The sequence below is a fragment of the Gracilinanus agilis genome, chromosome 2 (genome assembly GCF_016433145.1).
Source record: "Gracilinanus agilis isolate LMUSP501 chromosome 2, AgileGrace, whole genome shotgun sequence".
NCBI classification, from domain to species: domain Eukaryota; kingdom Metazoa; phylum Chordata; class Mammalia; order Didelphimorphia; family Didelphidae; genus Gracilinanus; species Gracilinanus agilis.
In genome coordinates, this window is record NC_058131.1 from 474,604,741 (window position 1) to 474,626,249 (window position 21,509).

Genomic DNA, 21,509 nt, shown 5'->3' on the forward strand with positions numbered 1-21,509 from the left:
GACTTCTAAAATATATGAGAAATTTATCTTTGAAAGTCATTGTGGAAGAAAAACTCTATATTCTGTGTGTTAGCTATACAACCATTCCTGCTCAAAGGAAAGGTTCAAAGGACCCAAGTTTCCCTAGCTAATTGGAATTCTCCATGACCCAAGCAATTTCCACTTAAATTTATAGTAAAAGAAAAGAATCCAATAGCAAACTAAAATAAAGATACATGGTTTAAGCTTAGTTTTTTGTTTTGTTTTATTTTAATTTACCAAATAACACTAATATTAAAGTAACTCACTCGAATTACTCTCCTTTCTCTTTTGTCAAAGGTTAACCTTCTTAATTGAATTAAATAAAATACTTCCACTCTTTGGTTTGGCCACCAAAGACAAGACTAAGTCTTAGTTTTAGGGAATCATGAAATTGATTTAGTCATCCATCCATGGAAGACTTTGATTCAAGTGAGACCAAAGACAAAGACCCTGTCATGATTTTATTTCTATTCCATGCTTTTGATCTGTTGAATTCCTGGACTCATATGCATATTCTCATTTTTGTTTTCCTACAGAAAATAAAAGACTCAGCCTTTGATGACTGGAAGAACATCCGAGGACCTCGACCATGGGAAGATCCTGACCTTCTCCAAGGACGAGACCCAGAAACTCTTAAGTCCAAGCAAGTCTGAGTGTGCTGAATCAGATCACTCTTCTTAAATCAAAATGTCATTTATTATTTGGCTATCTTTTTGTGTGCTCCTTTGACTAAGGAGGGAAATATTACATGTTGGAATAAGCCAATCCATGAGTAATTGTCTAAAATAAAATCAACTACCAGAGCGCTTTGTATTTTCCATCTGACCCATTTGCAAATGCAAATAATTGCACTGAATGGAGCACTTTTCAATAAAAATAAGTATTTCATTGAGAAGGATGTGGACTTTTTGGCTCTTTCTCCATTTTTCCCCTTACAAGTTGCCGGGACAATATTTTGACACATCAGACTGCTTCATAATGAAAGTATTCTAGTTACTAACAGAAACTAAAGAAACCAGAAAGACAGTACTATTCCTATTCTGTGAAGCACCACTGGATACTTTTTAAAAAAGGTTTTTGCTTTATTTTGAGAGCTCTGCTTATTTATCAGTTGCAGCAATGTCAGTGACTTTTTTTTTTTTAACCCTTACCTTCCATCTTAGAATCAATACTATATATTGTTTCTAAGGCAGAAGAGCAGTAAGGGCTAGGCAATGGGAGTTAAGTGACTTGGGTCACACAGCTAGGAAGTGTCTGAGGCCAGATTTGAACCTAGGACTTCCTGTCTCTAGGCCTGGCTCTCAATCCACTGAGCTACCTTGCTGCCTTCCCCCCCTCCCCTCAAGTGACTTTTAATGACAGTCATTTACCATCAGTCTCTGTGAATACTTGAGCTTATTTCAGGCCATACATTTCTCTGTAGAGTTTCTTAGTTTAATATTTAGAACTAAGAAGTAAACTTGGAAAAGCTTCCCATTTATTAGCAAATCTTTCCAAACTTTTTACTAAGTGGGATAAAAATGAAAATCCAAAAAAAATTAAATGTTGATATTTGGTATTAAGATGTAGTGACTCTACTGCCTCTAGGATCAAGTATAAAGTCCTCTTTTTGATATTCAGTGAAAGTCAAGAAGCATTTAAGTGCTGCCTATGTGCCAGGCTCTGTACTAAGTATGGGCATACAAAGAAAGACTAAAACCAGACTCTTCCCCCAAAGGGGCTCACAGTCTATTGAAGGAGACAACATACCAACAACTCTCTGTGAACAAGATATATGTGGGATCAATTGGTCATACTGAGATTAAGGAGGATCATGAAAGTCTTCTTGCAGAAGACAAGACTTTAGCTGATATAGAAAGGCAGAAGGTGGAGACGTGGAAGGAGAGCATTCCAGGCACAGTCAGGGAACATGCCCAGCACTGTCTTATGTGAGTTACAGCCTTGGGACTTTGGGTACCTGGAGGAGAGGAGCAGATATGAGGAAAGGAGCTATGTTATGAAGATCTTTAAATGGAAATTTATTGAATAAAAGGATGGCTTGTTTTTCAGATGTTACCAGTACCTGACCCCATCTGGGGTTTTCTTGGCAGAGATCCTGGAGTGGTTTGCCAGTTCCTTCTCCAGCTCATTTTACAGATGAGGAAATGGAAATCAATAGGGTTAAGTGACTTGCCAGGGATCACACAGCTAGTAAGTTTCTGAGATTAGATTTGAACTCAGGTCTTCCTGACTCTAGGCTCAACTATCTACCTACTGCACCATGTAGGTGCTTTCTTAAAGGTTGCCTACCATGATATATACTTTGAATTTCTAGTTGTGGTGATCGGGGTCCCTGAGGGGAGCTTGGGAGGGTAGGGGGCCCTGCAGAAATGTTCATGGTGAGTACCAATGGTGGTTCAATACAACATGTGTATATTTAAGGGCTTATATTAAATTTAACATACGTATATTAGAAAACTGCAAAATAAAAAAACTCATCCTTATCCCCTAAGAGTTTACAGTCTGCTTGTTGACTAAAAGTAGATATGACATCTTTTATTCAAAGTCCTCTTTTTTCCTGCTTCAAGTGTTGAGATTACATATGAATATTATCATTATATGAATAGATAGGGAATCTCTATCTCTATGTATGAGAGCCATAATTCCATATTGTAAGATAAACTGTACCCCAATATAGTTATACCTGTAGCAAACATTGCCTTCAAGGTAGAAGACAATTTTTTCAATTAACTGTGAATTGGCAAAATTTCACTAGATTTCCAGCTTCTTACTTGTTACATAATTAAAGGAGACTAAATTACCTACTTGTAATATTTACCCTCTGATGGTGTGTTTGCAGATGGATTTAACCATTGGGTCACAGCACAGGGCCCCAATTATTGTGAATTATTCATAAATCTGTTCCATCTTTCAACTTTGCCAAAGGTGGTCTCTACTTTAAATTCTACTCCTCCTCCTGAGGGAGGAGATTGTCTCTGCCTTCAGGCACTGCCTTTTAGAAAGGGAGTTATATTCTGCCAAGGCAACCAAGTTTATGCCCCTAGGGTATGTCTAGATCTTTGGATCCTTTTAACTAATGGTTCCAGCTCAGCCTCTGACAAATCCATGTCTATAAAGTAAAGAAACAGCTTCCCTCCCAGCTTCTAGGCAATTAGGTGGCTGAGCATGGGCCTAGAGTAGATATTTATTTTAGAAAACTTCCAAGGAAATTTCCTTCATAAAGCAAACAGTCCCCTGTTCCCACTGTCCTTTATACAGCTCTTTTTAGTTCCTTTCCAGAGCCAAGAAATAATCAAGCCTTTGACAATAAAGTAATGAAATAATGCTCTCCCACCCTTTGCTCCCTCTCTATTCACCCATTCTTTCTTTTTCTTTTAAATTATTAATAGACCTAATTGAGGTATGGGATAGAGAATGAAAGGACAACTGAGAATTTAAAGGAGACATAGATTTAGAGCTAGAAAGAACTTTAGAAATCATCTAGTCTAACCCTATCTTTTACCATTTTAATATTGTCCATGGAGTTTCCTTGGCAAAGTTTCTGGAGTTGTTTGCCATGTCCTTCTCCAGTGGATCATCTTTTGTCAGGACTCTCTACTATGATCTGTCCATCTTGGACAATCCTGCATGGCATGGCTTATAGTTTCATTGAGCTACTCAAGTCTTCATGCCACAACAAGAAAGAAATTGATCCAGACTAGTTACTGAAACAGTCAGATATTGGAGCTGAAGCCACATAAAGGGAAGGCAGGACTCATCAGAAGAGACCTTGATGTTGTGAAAGGTCCAAAACAAAAGGAGAAAGAGACAGAAGATGATGAGATGGATAGATAGTGTCATGGAAACAATGAAACTGAACTTGGACTTTGAGAGATAATAGACAACAGAAAGATCTGGCATATTTTGGTCCATGAGGTTACAAAGAGTTGGACTCAAATGAATAACAAGTCCAACCTTCTCACTTTGCAAATGAAGGATCTGAGCTTTAGGGCCAAATAATTTCAAGCAAGACATGTATATTCAGGGACTACTGTGAGCCAGGCACTATGATACAAATACAAAGAATGAAGCAATCCTTACTCCAAAGGAGCTTACACATATAATTATATACAGCATAAATATAAAATGAGTAATACAAGTATATACAAAGTAATTAAATACAAGAGAATTTGGGAGGAAGGTCACTAGTAGTTGTGAGATATGGAAATCAGGAAAAGCTTTCATGAAAAGATGGTTTTTAAGCTGTGTCTTCAAGGAAAAGAGCCACTCTTTAAAGAAGAGGGTGAAGTAGGAATGTACTCCCAGCATGTGGAGTCACATCTGTGACTTGCCAATGCAAAGTCATAGAGATAGAAGACAGATGATAGATTGTCCTATATGAATCCTGACTCAGCCTTAACATTTCAAGTCACTTACAGTCTCAGATCTTTAGTTTCTTCATCTGTAAAATTAATATAATAACATTTGCAACACCTATTACACATTAACCAGATTTTCGTGAGTAAGATGATTTGTAAACCTTAAGGTACTGTCTTCACTTTTGTCCTTCAATGTGGGAAGTTTCCATGTGGAAATTCTCTACCAGATGAAAACCAGAAACTCCTCCATAATTTACAGGATTAGAAAATTGCCTGGGGCACTAAAAGATGAAATGATTTGTAGCCAGTATATGTCATTTAAACTCTCAGGGGCTCAGTTTCCTCATCTGTAAAAATAAAGGATTCTGGAGATAGATGTCCTCTAATGTTATTCCCACTTCTAAAATTTAGATTAGCAGAAAAAAGGAAGAAAAGAGTTATGACAAGGAGACAGCATGAACAAAGACATAGAAGCAGAAATGAGCATAGGGGCATAGAGACACAGGCATGTGAGACTTCTACCCCAATGCCCTCTCTTCTTTGGAAGACTCTGCACATCAGAGGCACAATAAAATTATTAAGAGGAGGGGAAGACCTGCCCTAGGAACTCTGCCAGGTACAGATTTAGGCCCACTAGTCTAAAGGAGTTTCCCTTGGCCAGTGGGAAAGGAAGGAGGTTAAATGCTATTATTTATCCCCATTTTACAGGTAGGTAGATGGAGAATGAAACAAGTTTGGTGATTTGCTTAGGGCCATATGGCCAGGAAGTGACTAAGGCAAGGTTCAAATTTCAATCTCTCAGTCTCCAAAGCCCAGTGATGTCTTCATCATCTAGATGCCTAGATTAGAGATCGAGATCACCGTCTTTGAAACCAAGGACATAGCTATTTGGTTTGAAAACATTTCATTCTCCTTTGCTTTGTCCAGGGGAGTGATGTGAATGGGGCTAAAGCGAGGCAGGAAGTGGATACTGCAACAAGGCAGATTTCAGCTCAATAGAAAGGGTTATTGAGAGGTAGTTTGGCCTTGACATATATGCTAGCTGTGTGACTGTGGGCATGTCATTTAGTGTCCTAGGACAGACAATATTCTGACTTATTTTGACCATATACCTTTATCATTAAAATTTTTTGTTTATAAATTGTATATAATATATACTATTCTACTAATGATACATTATAAAACAATAAAGACTAAAAAGGAGAGCAAGGTGAAATGAATTATAATTTTATAAAATGTTATTTATTAACTATAGAAAATTTTTTCTTTAAAATGATAATTTTTTTAAATAATTTTTATTTTTTAGGAAAGTTATCATGGTTACATGATTCATGTTCTTACTTTCCCCTTCACCCTCTGGCCTCCTCCCTTCCCCCCCACCCTCCCATAGCCAATGCGCATTTCTCCTGGTTTAAACATGTGTCATTGATCAAGACCTATTTCCAAATTGTTGATAGTTGCATTGGTGTGGTAGTTTCGAGTCTACATCTCCAATCATGGCCGCATCAACCCATGTGTTCAAGCAGTTGCTTTTCTTCTGTGTTTCCTCTCCTGTAGTTCTTCCTCTGAATGTGGGTAGCGTTCTTTTCCATAAATACCTCAGAATTGTCCTGGGTCATTGCATTGCTGCTAGTACAGAAGTCCATTACATTCTATTTTACCACAGTGTATTGGTCTCTGTGTACAATGTTCTTCTGGTTCTGCTCCTTTCACTCTGCATCAATTCCTGGAGGTCTCTCCAGTTCACATGGAATTCCTCCAGTTTATTATTCCTTTTAGCGCAATAATATTCCATCACCAGCATATACCACAGTTTGTTCAGCCATTCCAATTTGTTGCCACCACAAAAAGTGCGGCTATAAATATTTTCATACAAGTCTGTTTATCCATGATCTCTTTGGGGTACAAACCCAACAATGGTATGGCTGGATCAAAGGGCAGGCAATATTTTATAGTCCTTTGAGCGTAGTTCCAAATTGCCATCCAGAATGGTTGGATCAGTTCACAACTCCACCAGCAGTGCATTAACGTCCCAATTTGGCCACATCCCCTCCAACATTCATTACTCTCCCCTACACTCATTTTAGCCAATCTGTTAGGTGTGAGGTGATACCTCAGCATTGTTTTGATTTGCATTTCTCTAATTATTAGATATTTAGAGCACTTTCTCATGTGCTTATTGATAGTTTTGATTTCTTTATCTGAAAATTGCCTATTCATGTCTCTTGCCCATTTATCGATTGGGGAATGGCTTGGCTTTTTATACAATTGATTTAACCCCTTGTATATTTGAGTAATTAGATCCCTGTCAGAGTTTTTTTGTTATAAAGATTTTTTCCCAATTTGTTGTTTCCCTTCTGATTTTGGTTGCATTGTTTTTGTTTGTACAAAAACTTTTTAATTTAGTATAATCAATCATCCCATTCACATTCAGAGTTATAATTATCAGTTGTATATTCCCCAACATTTTGGTATCCTCTCTTAGTTCTACCCCTTCTTCTTAGGCTATTTCCTTTTTCCTTTTAAACCAGTGATTTGTTTTAAAATAGTAACCCTTGTCCCCTTCCTTGATTTACTACCCTTTCTACCCACTCCCCTGTTGTTCCCCTCTTTTTAATCTTAAGGCCTAATGAATTCCCTCTCCCTTCTCCTTCCCTCCCTTTTTTGACCTCCCCACTCATCTGCTCCCCTTGGTTTATCCCTTCTGACTTTCTCAGTAGGATTAGATAGAGTTCTATATCTCAATGGATATAGTTACTCTTCCCTCTCAGGGTTAATTCCACTGAGAGTAAGGTTTACATATTACCTCTTAATGCTCTCTTCTTCTCCTTCTTATAATAGTATTCATCCCCTCCCCTTTTCATGCCCTCTTTGTGTGTAATAGAATATCCTATTTTTCTTATTCATTCAAGTTTCTCTTGGTATCCTCTACTATTCACCCTCTTCTTTCCCACCCACCCCCTTATCATCTTAGACTATTTAGTACTCCAACCTCTCCCTGTGAATAATTCTTCTAATTACTATAATAGTGGATACTGTAATAGTGAATAGAGTTCTCTACAGAGAATTACACATAACATTTCTCCATATAGGAATACAAATAAGTAGATCTTATTGAAGCCCTTAAAGAGGCAACTTTAAAAATAAGAGTTTTCTTTCTTTCCCCTCTGTTTCTTATTTACCTTTTTATGTTTCTCTTGTTTTTTGTGGTTGGATATCAAACTTTCCATTTAGTCCTGGTCTTTTCTGTGCAAATACTTGGAAATCTTCTATCTTGTTGAATGCCCATACTTTCCCCTAGAAGTATATAGTCAGTTTTGATGGGTAGGTGATCCTTGGTTGTAGACCCAGTTCTCTTGCCTTTCTGAATATCATATTCCAAGCCTTGCAGTCTTGTAGTGTGGAGGCTGCCAGATCTTGTGTGATCCTGATTGGTGCTCCTTGATATCTGAATTGTCTCTTTCTGGCTTCTTGTGAAATTTTTTCTTTTTCTTGGAATCTCTTGAATTTTGCTATTATATTCCTGGGGGTTGTCTTTTCAGGGTTAAGTGTAGAGGGCGATCTATGGATCCTTTCAATGTCTATATTGCCCTCTTGTTGTAGAACTTCAGGGCAATTTTGCTGAATAATTTCCTTTAGTATGGAGTCCAAATTTCTATTAATTTCTGCTTTTTCGGGAAGACCAGTGATTCTCAGATTATCTCCTCTAGACCTGTGTTTTTGATCTGTCAATTTCTCAGTGAGATATTTCATGTTTTCTTCTATTTTATCAGTCTTTTGACTTCGCTTTATTTGTTCTTGTTGTCTTGAGAGATCATTGGCTTCTAGTTACCCAATTCTTGTCTTTAGAGACTGGTTTTCTGCTATAATCTTTTGATTTTACTTTTTGATTTGTTTTATCCTGTTTTCCAGCTGTTTGATTTTGGTCTCCAATTTGCTTATTAATTGTTTTGACTTGGGGGCATCTTTTTCTAATTGCCCAATTCTAGCCTTTAGAGACTGGTTTTCAGCTATAATCTTTTGGTTTTCCTTTTGATCTGGTCTGTTTGGTTCTTCAAGGCTTCCAGCTGATCATTTCTGGTGTTTAATTTGCTTATCAATTCATTTGATTTCTGAGCCTCACTTTCTAATTGCAAAATTCTACCTTTTAAACTGTTATTTTCTTGCCAGTTCTCTACCATCTTTCTCATAATCTCAGATTTGAACTCTTCAATAGCTTGTGACCAGTTTTCATTTTTTGGGAAGGTTTGGATATGATTACTTGTTTGGTCTCCTTTGCTGTTTGCTCTGTTGTCTGGATTTTTTCTGTGTAAAAGTTGTCGAGTGTTAAGGATTTCTTCTTGATCTTTCTCTGGGGTTCTTGTGTCTGGCTTGCCATTGTGAGCCGTGTGCCCTCTCAGCTTTATCCTCACGCCCAGGGTCTGTCTGCGCTCTCTAGGCTCCTGAGGTCACAGGTCTAGTTGTTCTCAGGGTCAAGCCTCCTTGTGGTTCCCTTGCTTGTTCCTCTATCCAAAGCTCCTTTAACAGTCTCAGAGAACTGCTTCCACAGTCATGCACCCCTCTGCACTGGGTCCCCACTCAAGGTCCACACCTGAGCTCAGGATCTGCGCCTGCGCTCAGGGTCTGTGTTCAAAGTCCGTGCATTCTTTAGCCTCTTGGGGTCTTAAGTGTTGCTGCTCTCAGGAGCAGGGCCTGGTGACCCCAGGTAACTGCCAAGGACTTAATGGGTGCCCCAAACTTACTCTTAAGTCTTTTGCACTGGCTTTGGCACTGTAGGTGGTAGTGGGGTGGGAGGAGGTTGCTCAGCTCGTGTTTTAGTGAGAACTGTTTCACCCCTTCATAGCTTGGAAATGCCCTGATCCTACGTACCTTCAATGCTGCACCCTATTGTGGGGTCCCTTCATTTATCTGGATTTGTTTTTATGTCTTCTTGAGGAGTCCTGTATGTGTGGTTTAGGAGAGGTTAAGCAAGCTTCTTCTACTCTGCCACCATCTTAAACTGGAAGTCTAAAATGATAATTTTTAAGAATAAGAACAGTGTGATTAAAAATGCTTTATTATTGAAAAAAATTCTCAAGCCCCATGTATGTCCTAGTGATTAGGGTAGACTTATACATAATAATTATTTTAGTAATTAATTATTTAGTTAATTTGATTCATGTAGTTAGTCAAGCATGTGAATTTTTTAAGCTACTTTGTTAAACAATATTCAAGACAGGAATCAATAATAATAAATCAGTGGCAGTTTTATGTTAATCAGTATTAACTTTCAAGGTAGCGATTGATCCTGTGTATTCCTTCTCATAGAGAGCTCCAAGTTGAGGAATTTCCCTCTCCCAAGGCAGGCTTGCATCTTCTTTGCAGAAGAAAGGAAGGAAATAATTATGACAAGGAGATAGCATGAACAAAGACATAGAAGCAGAAATGAGCATAGGGGACATACAGATCCAGGCATGTGAGACTTCTGCCCCAATGTCATACCTCAGGACCTAGAGTTACCTAGAGCACACAGAGGTTTTTGACTCACCCAGGTTCACATTGCCGGCATGTGGGAGAGGCAAGACTTGAATCAACCCAGGACCTCCTGGCCCAAAGCCCAGCCCTATTTATGATGCTAAACTGCCTCTTGTAATTTTTGCTCCTTTTTATATTATTTCTTTGGTGGAATTATTTTATTCCATTCTTTATTTGAAGTTATGTATTGCTTCTCTGTTTCATTTGCATGACTAATTTTATAAGACTAAGAACTGTTCTCCAAACTATCTACTATCTCCTACCCATTGTGCATTTGTGTAGTCTGTTCCCCAAACTTTAGATATACTTCATCATTTCAGCTTTGTCAAAAGCCTTCTTTTCTCACAAGGTTCAGCCCTTCCCTAGCTGTATGTTCTCTCCCGCCACAATTATTTGGAGCTCTTTATAGCTTAACCTTGTGGTTATCAGAACCTACCCTACGTTATAGTTATGTGTATACATGCCATAACTTGTAAGCCCCATAAGAGTAGGGATTATACCTCTATCTTTGTAGCATCAGTGTCTAATCAATAAAAATGTATGAAAGATCTTGCTTTGACGTTTGACATTTGACAATGGGGCAGCAAGGTGATGGAGTGGATGGAGCACTCAGCCTGGATTCAGGAGGACCTGAGTTCAGATCGAGTCTCAGACATTAGCTGGGTGATTCTGGGCAAGTCACTTAACCCTGTTTGCCTCAGTTTCCTCATCTGTAAAATGAGCCAGAGAAGGTCACCATTCCAGGATCTTTGCTAAGAAAACTCCAAATGGGGTCATGAAGAACCAGACACAACTGAAACAACCAAATAACAACCAAATATGTCAAGGACTGACTGAGCTAGGTGCTGGAGATACCAGAACAAAAGTTAGATAGACAGTTCTTGTCCTCACATTTCACCATAAATATAAGTTCTATATGAAATAAAGTGATTTGGAAGGAGGCTAACAGCTAGGGGAATCAGGAAAGGACATTTGAAGGCACTTGTTAGATTTGAAGGATAATAAATGTTCACAAGGCAAAAGTAAGAGGAGAGAGAATTACAGCCATAGGGCACATGCAAAGACACCAAAAAGGGAGCTGGGATGTCACATATTCCATTATACTGAGAGAATATTAATCTTTAAATATTGATATTAATAGCACACTCTATGTTCTGAACAGTTCACTGCTTTTGACGTCCTGTATTTGCTTCTTAGAATTTCTAATGTCTCATATTGGCTGTCCCAAAACTCTGCTTTACCTCAATTCTTAATAATTTATAAAACTAGCTCATATTTAAAATTTGTTCTTAAAATATATCATTGATGTTTTGATTGCAATAGCAGTAAATTTAAATTTAAGAATTCTCCTGTTTAAAGAAGGAACAGATGGAATGTTCCCATAAAAGTAAACATGCTCACTAACTCATCTTACTTATTATGTAGGATAGGTCTCCTGCCTTGTAATATTATGCTATAGGTGGAACAGTTTGTGTAAAGAGTGGAATATTTTAATTTTGTACTTTTCATGTTTGTGTGTGTTTAAACTGTCATAAAGTATAGTGCCTCCCAAAAAAGTATAAAGTCATTTTTAAGGTGAAAATTTGTTTCAAGTTTGTATTAACATTTGAAAGGTAAGTTCTACTTGATTTCATTTTATTATATTATAATTTTAATATTTTTTGTACCTTTAATACAAAGTGGATATTATTTTGATTTCAAGAAAAATAGTTATTGCACTCAAGGTTTAAAAAACCAGGGCAAGTGGGCAGCTGGGTAGCTCAGTGGATTGAGTCAGACCTAGAGACAGGAGGTCCTAGGTTCAAATCTGGCCTCAGACATTTCCCAGCTATGTGACCCTGGGCAAGTCACTTGACCCCCATTGCCTACCCTTACCACTTTTCCACCTAAGAGCCAATACACAGAAGTTAAGGGTTTAAAAAAAAAACCAGGGCACTATAAAATGTTAAGACAATATCAGCATTTCGTCCTCTATATTTTATTTGTGCTGCCAATACAACAAATAATATCTTAAAAATAATACTTTAAACTTTAATGAAAGATCCAACAAAAACTATCTTTAAAATTATCTTTTTGCATGAAAATAAATATTGTCAAGGCCTTTATGAAAGACCCTTTTTTCATATGAAATGTACCAAATCAGAGTTCTGATCTATGATAAAGTTTTTATTCATTATATTTTTATCCTTTGACACATGCTGTGGCAAAAAGGGCAAATTTTCAGTTTTTCTCAGAATGTGTATTATTGGAGAGTCTATTCAATATAGTCTAACTTCTGAGTATTGCCCATCAAATGCTTTAAAAAATTTTTTTTATTTTAATAACAATTTTTCACCTATCAAATGTTAGGAACAGTTTTTGAAAATGAAGTTGCAGATATTTGTGGCATGCTGAGGGACTATGGGCATTGTTATTCTTGTTTGTCCTTCGTTGTTGAAGAGAACTAATGATATCATGACAGTGATGTCTTGACTTGCTAGTAAATTAGATTTAAATGAGGCAGAGTTGCATAAAAATCAGCCTTACTTTTTCTTCCAGCATCATCCAAATCCAGTGGCAGGACCCACGACAGGATGACTGGCAATGACCCGAGATGCAGTGAATGGTCAAATTCTCCACACTGCACAGCCCCTGCTTCAACTACTTCATGACATTTGGAACAAATTGTTCTCCAATGCTCATTCCAATGGGAGAAGTCTTCACCTGCTTGCAGTAGAACTCAGGGTGCAGGTTTGAGACTTGTCAGTTATCCTCAGCTTGGTTTATCCCATCTGCCAAGACAGTGGTTCCCAAACTTTTTTGCCCTACCGCCCCCTTTCCAGAAAAAATATTACTTAGCCCCCAGGAAATTAATTTTTTAAAATTTTAATAGCAATTAATAGGAAAGATAAATGCACTTGTAGCCATCATCGCATTCCTGGATCGCTGCAGCACCCACCAGGGGGCGGTAGTGCCTACTTTGGGAATCACTGTGCCAAGATGATTTTACCAGGGTGTGCCTGCTATGCATAATGCTACATCCTCTTGGAGCCCCAGGTGTGAGTCGGGTGACAGGTAGATGCCAAAGCAACCCTGACAAGGGCTCAGCAAGCCTCCGCACCAGAGGTGCTAGCCATTCCTATAGGTGCTAGTGAGATCTCTCAAAGTATAAACTGTTTTCCTGGGATATCTAAAAAATAGTCTTACAAATAGCCAGGAGGTTGGATAAAGGTATTCCCTCTTTAACTGTCAGGGTTCATCTATATGGCATGAAATTGTCACGTGGACTAAAATAATCTTTCAAATTTAGATAGTCGTTTCAGATCTGTATGTTCCGTGTCTTAAATCACAATGCTTATTATGAAAAGGTGAATGCTATAAGCTACTTATTCTAGATCTTGATTGATAAGTTAGTATACTTCACATGGGTCCATGAATTTTATAAAATATTTTTAAGATTGAATTATTTATGTAGACAGAGATCTCAGTCACACACAAAAAAAATTGCCCAAGGCTCAGTATACCCTAGGGGCAGCCCTGCATATAGATGCAGGCTTTATGATGAGTCATACTGAAAGGTGGAGCAAAGTGGAATCTCTTTCCTATAAGAAGTATATGTCCTCTGACCCAATATATGTCTCAGAGCTATAAATATTACACCTGGAAGGGGAAGGAGAATGTCTCCTTTGGGACCATGGTAGTAAAGTATTAGAGTCAAGAAGTTGTTGTTCAACCCTGCAGTCATGTCCATCTCTTTGTGGACCCGGGCACCACAGTGTGCTGGGCCATTCTGTCCTCCCTATCTCTTGAAGTCTGTCCAAGATCACATTCGTTGTTTCCACGACGCTATCCCTCTGTCTCATCCATTCTTCTTTCTTCCATCTTTCTTTGCTCTTTCCCAGCATCGGGCTCTTTTCTATTGAGCCCTATCTTCCCATTTTGAAGCTTCAGCTTCAGTATTTGACCTTCCACTCAATAGTCTGAATTAATCTCTTTACGTATTGACTGATTTGATCTCCTTGCTGTCCAAGGAACTCTCAGAAATCTTCTCCAGCCCCACTTAAAAGCATCGATTCTGCGACACTCAGCTTTCCAAGTCCAACGCTTGCCGCCATATATTGCTACTGGGAAAACCAAAGTTTTGACTATGTAGACAAAGTGATTCCATTCCTACCTCAGACAATTCCTAGCCATATTATGCCCCTTGCCGAGCCATTGAACCTTCTAAGGTTCAGTTTTCTCATTTATAAGATGGAGATTAAAGTAGCATCTACCTCACTGGGCTGTAATGAAGATCAAATGAGATTATGTATGTGGTGGGCCATTTGGAAACCATTTCTGTTCTTAGGAGTAATATCTTCAGCACTTGTCTACTTAAGCTTCTGGAAATATCAGAATTATCACTGCCTGGGGAAAAAAAAAACCCACAGTCCTGTCTTTCCTCTTCCTGATGGAAGGGAAGAGGGAAAGCCTTGCCACGAGGAGTAAGAAGGGAGCCAAACATGCAGAGGTTTAGCTAGGAGGGCCGACACGGAGGATTCGGGTTTGGGTTTTGCTTTCTGTCTGGTTTGTACCAAATAGGAGAGATGCTGGGTGATTGGAGTGACAGCGTGCAGGAGACAAACAACCGGATAACGCGGGGGCTCCGAGATGCCACCGACAGCCACAATCGGCACAGACATGCTTGGGGAACCGACAATGGGCAGGTCCGGTTTAGCTTTCCAAGAGAACGTATGCCAGCGGCGAAGTCTCTGGGTCCCCCTCTTCCCTCTAACCCCTCTGGGACTGGAGATAGCAGCTATTAAACCCAAAGTTTCCCTTTTCTTTAAAGTTTATTTATATTTTCTGTTGGAATTAGGCTTAAGGCTGCTTTTCTTTAGATAATGGTTTGATCGATCATAGTTGCTCTGGTGATGAAAGAGAGGAGCTGTGACTGGCTTGGTGTGCCGGTAAAATGTAAAGGGGCTGCAAGCAGGGACTCCGAAGTTTGTGAATCCCGTACCCGCCCTGGATCTCAGTTTCTTTATATCAAGGGAGTTGGAAGAGATCACCTCTGAAAATTGTGTTTGATGATGGAAGCCACATTCTACTCCCATGGTTCCTCATAGCTCAGAGCTAGGATGTATGATTCACTCTTTGTTCACCAGGGCAATTATTTGTCAATTTTATCATTATTATTATTATTATGACAGCTATCCACCAACATAAACATTTATAGATATAAAGAACAAGGAAAATATGATTCTATATGGAACTGTAAATCCTAATTATGCACAGTTCTTTGATAAATTATTTTATATTATTTATTTTTAATTTAACCTTTACCTTCCATCTTAGAATCAATACAATGTATTGGTTCTAAGGCATAAGAGTGGTAAGGGCTAGGCAATGGGGGTTAAGTGACTTGCCCAGAGTCACACAGCCAGGAAGTGTCTGAGGCTAGATCTGAACCCAGGACCTCCCATCTCTAGGCCTGGCTCTCAATCCATTAAGCTACCAGATGCCCCCAAATTATTTTATTTTTTAAAAAACCCTTAGCTTCTGCCTTAGAACCAATACACATATTGATAATCAATACTCTTTATTGGTTCCAAGAAAGGAGAGTGGTAAGGACTAGGCAGTGGGGATTAAGTGACTTGTCTAGGGTCACACAGCTAGGAAGTATCTGAGGCCAGGACCTCTGGTCTCTAGACCTGGCTCTTAGGCCACTGAGCCATCTAACTTCCCCCATAAATAGTTTTAAAATATTTTATTGATACTCTTTTTCACTATTTCCCCACTCTTCTCCCAACTCCTGCTAAAAAATAAAAGTCTTTCTTTAGTGGCAAATAAAAATAGCAAAGCAAAATAAGTAAGCAAAAAAAAATGCATTTGCTATGTCTGAGAATATATATCTTATTCTACACCTTTGAAATAGTGCTTCATTATCAGGCTTTTAAAGTTATAATTTATTCTAGCATTTATCACAATTCTTATGTCTTTCAAAGTTGTTTTTCTTTACATTATTGTAATTATTTTATTCTATATAAGTTCACATAGGTTTTTCTGTATTTCTCTAAATCTACCAATGCTTTAAAAAATTTTTTATGGCACAATGTCATTACATTTATAATTATAATTCATTCAGTCATTCTTCAAAAAATTAAAGACTCCTACTGTATTGTTTCTACATGTTTTTGTTTTCTTTTGTTTGCTACAAGTACTTTGGGATTTTATCTCTGAATTAACCTCTTTGGGGTATATGCTTCATAGTGGCATCTCTGGGACAAAAGTTATGCACAGTTGAGTGACTTGTTAAGGTGTGGTTCCAAATTGCTTTCCAGAATGGTTGGTTACATTCACTGCTCCATCAGCAGTGCATTAGTTGGGGCAGCTCGGTAGCTCAGTGGGACTTGGGAGAATCTGGGTTCAAATCTGGCCTCAGCCATTTCCTGGCTGTGTGACCCTAGGCAGGTCACTTTACCCCCCATTGCCTAGTCCTTACCACCTTTCTGCTTTGGAATTAATCTGTAGTACTCGTTCTAAGACAGAAAGTAAAGGTTTTTTAAAAAACCCAACTGTGTATTAATATGCCTATCATTTCACAGTGTCCACTATTCTACCCAAATTGGAATTTTCCTGTTTTTTCTCATCTTTATCAAATTAGATGAGTATGAGGTAGAACCTGAATTGTCTTAATTTGCATTTCTCTTGTTATTTGTGATTTGAAGCATTTTTACATCATCATTGATAGTGTTCTTTTTTTTTTGAGAACTGCCTATTCATATCCTTTGAGTATTATTGAAGAATACTTTGTATTCTTATATATTGTATTAATTATATATTTTCGATCTCAGATATTTATCAGAGAATTTTCCAGCAGAGGTGTTTTTTGTCAGTTGGCTTTTTAAAAAATTTATTTTTTCATGTACATTTTAGTCAGTGTGTATATTGTTCTGGTCCTGCATGGTGTTTATGGGATAGAGAACTTTTATTGCAGGGAGCGAGCTCTTCATTCAAGTCATTGTTGACTGTGTGACTCTGGGCAAGTTGCTTAACCTCTAAGGGCCCTAAACAGCTCTTTAAAGCTGAAAAGTGCTGAAAATTCCAACCTACACTGGTGGAGGAAGTTTCCTTTTTCTAGTCTATCATTAGGGTACCTGTCTTGCCACAGCTCTTGCAGCACTGATTATTCCTTTTTGGGGATGGGGGGGTCACCATTGGCAATTTACAGAGTAAATTTACTAATTTACTATTTACAAACAAAATGTAGTTTGTAAATATTGGGTACTTCCTGTACAATGAAACCACAGATGTAGTCCCTGTCCCTGTATCTACTCATTTAACTTTGTTTCAGTTTCAACAACTATTCCCTCTTCTCTGAATTTCTCATATTTGTAATTATACAATGATATTCAATTTGATTAAAAACACAGTTTGTTTAGTCATTCCCCATTCAGTGGTACCCATTTTGCTTTCAAGGTTTTTGCTGTCTGCTACAAAGAGTATTTTCTTATTTTTTGGATTTTTTGGCTTATATGCCTCTGTAGCATTCCTATCTCCTCTCCTCAGGAATTTTGGCCTTAAGCTGCTGGAACTACCTTGAAAGATGTTGTTCAGTCCTTTCAGTCCTTTCTAACTCTTTGTAAATCCAGTTGAGGTTTTCTTGGCAAAGATCCTGAAGTGGTTTGCCATTTCCTTCTCTAGCTCATTTCACAAATGAGGAAACTGAGGCAAACAGCCTTAAATGACTTGCCCTGGGGTATACAGCTATTATATGTCTGAGACCAAAATTCAGCACAGATCTTCCTTACTCCAGGCCCTTTGCTCTATCCATTATGCCATCTAGCTGCTCGTTCTGGAAGATGACTTTTCAGCCAGCTAGTCTTGCTCAGAAACAAGCCCATATCTCACTTCCTTAGCAACTAGTTTGAATTCTGCCTGATCTTTCCTCTTAGCTACCCTTTATGTCTCTCCTTACAGGTTAGAATGTTGGTTCCTTGAGGTCAGGGTATATCTTGCTTGCTTTTATTTAACAATTAGGTGCTGTTATTATCCCTATTTCACAAAGAAACTGAGACAAAAAGAGGTCAAATGACTTCTCCAGGGGTACACAGTGAATAAGTGTCTGAGGCTGGATTTGAATTTGTCTTCCTGACACTCGACCCAGTGCTTTCACTGAACCACCTAGCTGCCTCTAGTGCTCAGCACAGCATCTGTTACATTAGTAAGCTTAATCAATGTTGTCTCTGTCTCTCTGTCTCTCTTTCTGTCTCTGTCTCTCCTTCTCCTCTCTCCTTCCCTCCCTCTCTCTCTCTTTCTCTTACTCTCTCTCTCTCTTTTGCATTTTCTCTCTCTTCTCTCTTTGTCTCTCTCCTCTCTGTCTGTCTCCTCTTCCTTTCTCTCTTTGTCTCCATCTGTCTTTCTCTCTCTGTTTCTCTTTCTGGCTCTCCCTCTTCTTCCTCTGCCTGCCTGTCTATCTGCCTGTCCTCTCTCTTACTGTCCCTCTTGTTTGCTCTCTCTTTCTCTCCTCTCTTGTTCTCTCTCTCTTTCTCTCTTCTCTCTCCTCTGTCTGTCTCTCCTTCTTTCTCTCTGTCTCTGTCTTTCTCTGTCTCTCTGTGTTTATCTCCTCCTTTCTCTCTCTGTCTCTTTCTTTCTGTCATTCCTCTCTTTCTCTGTCTTTTTCTTCCTTCTCTCTGTCTCTGTCGTTCTCTCTTTCTGTCTCTCTGTCTCTCTTTCTGTCTATCTGTCTCCCTCTTTTCCTCCCTCCCTTCCTTTCTCCCTCTCCCACTCTCTTTCCACTCCCCCCTCTATCTGCATTCTACTAAGACTGCTGGATCAAAGGATATTAACAGTTTAATCACTTTTCTTGCACAATTCCAAATCATTACCCAGAACAGTCAGGCCATTTTCTAGTCTATCATCCATGTGCTTCTCTTCCCATAGCTCCAACAAAATGAACTATTCCCTTTTTTGGGTCACCTTTGCCAATTTACAGAGTTAAAATCCTCCCTTCTCCCACACTTTTATTTTGTGACTTGGAGCATATTTTCATATGGTGGCTTGATAGTTAGCAACTCTTGTGGAGTTGATGTCTTCCCTAATGCTTAATACAGTGATCTGTCTGACCCAGGCTTTGAATGTTTGTTTAAAGAATGAGTTAATGAATAAATGGCACCATGCAAATTTCCCATCTGATTGTATCAGCCTGTGCCCTGACTATATCTGATGATATTAAATGCCTTGCTTGCAAGGGGCTGGCGGGGGGATAGGGTGAGAATGGGGAAGAAAGAGGGAGAATTTCCTCTTTCCCTGGTGGTTTCCCCCAGATGCTCAGGATCTGCTTTTCTACATCATTACAGAGAGGAGTCCTGTAAGCTGTGATTTCAGTGCCTGGGGACATGCATTGGATTTCCTCCCCGTCAGGTGCTGGCCTGGTGGGGCAGACCCAGGCTATTTTTAACCAATTCTGTGTGCTGACTGAGCAGATCATTCCTAGGAGGTTTTCTGTGCCTGCTTTATTATATTACAAACTAAAGGGTATTTGCTGGAACAGCGGCTCTGCTTAACAGTTCATCTTTGGGCCAGGGATTTTCTGCTTTGTCACATTTCATACATCATGCAAGACCTTGCACCACCCCCTGCATTTAAGTAAATAACTGGGAATAATGATATCCTGTCTTGTTCCTTTTGGCTCTCCTTTGCAGGAGCCCATCAAAACCTTTATTATGCTTTCAAACATCAGATCTATTTATAGTCCTTTGAATGGTCTCAGAGCTACTTCCTTGTTTTCATCTTTTCACCTTCTGTTACCACCATCTCCCTTGTCCCCCCACTCTAGATCCCCTTAAAATTCCCAATAACCGCAGGATTATTCACAAGAAGGAGTTATTTGTGTCTTCTGAAACAAGCAGATGGGGGGGGTGACCTTTCATTTAATCTTCATCCCCATTGTCAAGTACCCTCAAGCAAATCCCCCATCCATGCTTCATTCTCATATCCAGTTAGATCCCAGACTGGTTTGAGAAAAGGGCAAACTCACAGCCAGTAATAGATCATCCTGTGTCAAAAACAACAGGGTAAAAAACTGCTACTGAGAGAATAGATGGCTCCTTCCATTCCTGTTCTCCTTATATTGTCTTCTCTTCTCATTTTTGAGCTATACTGATTTAGTCCACATAGAGTCTTGGCCACCTCATAGTGTGGTGATATATATTTTTTGTTGTTCACCCATTTCAGTTGCATCCGACTTTTTGTGACCCCATTTGGATTTTTCTTTGTAAAAGATACAGGAGTGGTTTGCCATTTCCTCCTGCATTTATTTTACAGATGAGGAAACTGAGGCAAACAGGGTAAAGTGACTTGCCCAGAGTCACACAGCTAGTGAGTGTCTGAGGACAGATTTGAATTCAGGAAGATGAGTCTTCTTGATACTCTATTTGCTGTGTTACCCAGATGCTAAAAGATGCCACCTGGCTGCAAATTCCCATGATGGGAGCAGACAGAGGGGAAACCACTAATCTGCTAGATTTGGTCACCATCTATAGAGCTGAATATGTATTCTGGTCCATTTCTATGGGACATATGTTTTGGTCCTTTGAAAAGGTATTTATCCCTAAATGGAGAGATGCAGAAGCTCCTGGTTGGTTACCAGGTATGGGATTGACTGAAGATGATTAGCCATAAAAGCAATAAAGAGGAAGAACAATGCTTAGGGGCAGCTAGATGGGTCAGTGGATTGAGAGCCAGGTCTAGAGAACAGAGGTCCTGTGTTCAAAAATGACCTCAGACACTTCTTAGTTCTGTGATCCTGAGTAAGTCATTTAGCCCCAATTTCCTAACCCTTACCATTTTTTCTGCCTTGGAACCAATACATAGTACTGATTCTAAGATGGAAGATGAGGAGGGTTAAAAAAAAAAGAAAAAGAAAAGAAAACCATTGTTCTGTCTCTTTAGAGACTTCCCCTGCACTTTCCTCTGGGCTTGTAGCATTATTGGGAAGAAGGAGGTTTAATATTTCTCTCCTACCTCCACCCCCAGCTCCAGTTAACAATGGTGACTACAAGCACATGGCAATGAGAACACTTGCTTGCTTAGGCAAGTCTGGATCTTTTACCATCTTCTTCTGCTTTCTGTTTTCTTCCCTGAAGGCAGGTCAATGATTTTTAGTCCTAAGAAATGGCTATTTCTGGTTATTACCTCTTGAGTTTGAGAGGCTAAGAGTTTCAGAGTTGGGTGCCTGTGACCCAGTGGAAGATAATTTCTTCAACAACAATGATTCTCAGAGGAGAGGAAGCATGGAAGCATCCCCTCCAGGCAAATGTTTCACAGTGTCTAAAAAAGTCTAAGAAAGCCTAGGCCAAATATGACAGTAAAGGAAAATAAGAAATGTTGGCGGGTGTGTGGCAAAATTGTATGCTAATGCATTGTTGGTGGAGTTGTGAGTTGATCCAACCATTCTGGAAGGCAATTTGGGATTATGCACAAAGGGATATAAAAGAATGCATACCTTTTGATCCAGCAATACCACTACTAGGTCTGCATTCCAAAAACATAAGAAAAGTGGGAAAGGACCTGTTTGTAGAAAAATATTTAGAGCTAAGCTTTTTGTGGTGGCAAAGGATTGGAAACTAAAGGGATGTCCCACAATTGGGGAAT

General features: G+C 39.0%; 1 protein-coding gene across 1 annotated transcript in view; it reads left to right on the top strand.

Moving 5' to 3' along the window:
• The window catches only part of LOC123237781 (cytochrome c oxidase assembly protein COX16 homolog, mitochondrial), a 153,467-nt gene extending 152,551 nt beyond the window's left edge, over positions 1 to 916 (top strand). Inside the window, 1 exon segment of the mRNA XM_044664912.1 lies at positions 558 to 916. Within this exon segment, the coding sequence (XP_044520847.1) occupies positions 558 to 674 (117 nt within the window). The 3' untranslated portion in view covers positions 675 to 916.
• The last annotated feature ends 20,593 nt before the right edge of the window (positions 917 to 21,509 follow it).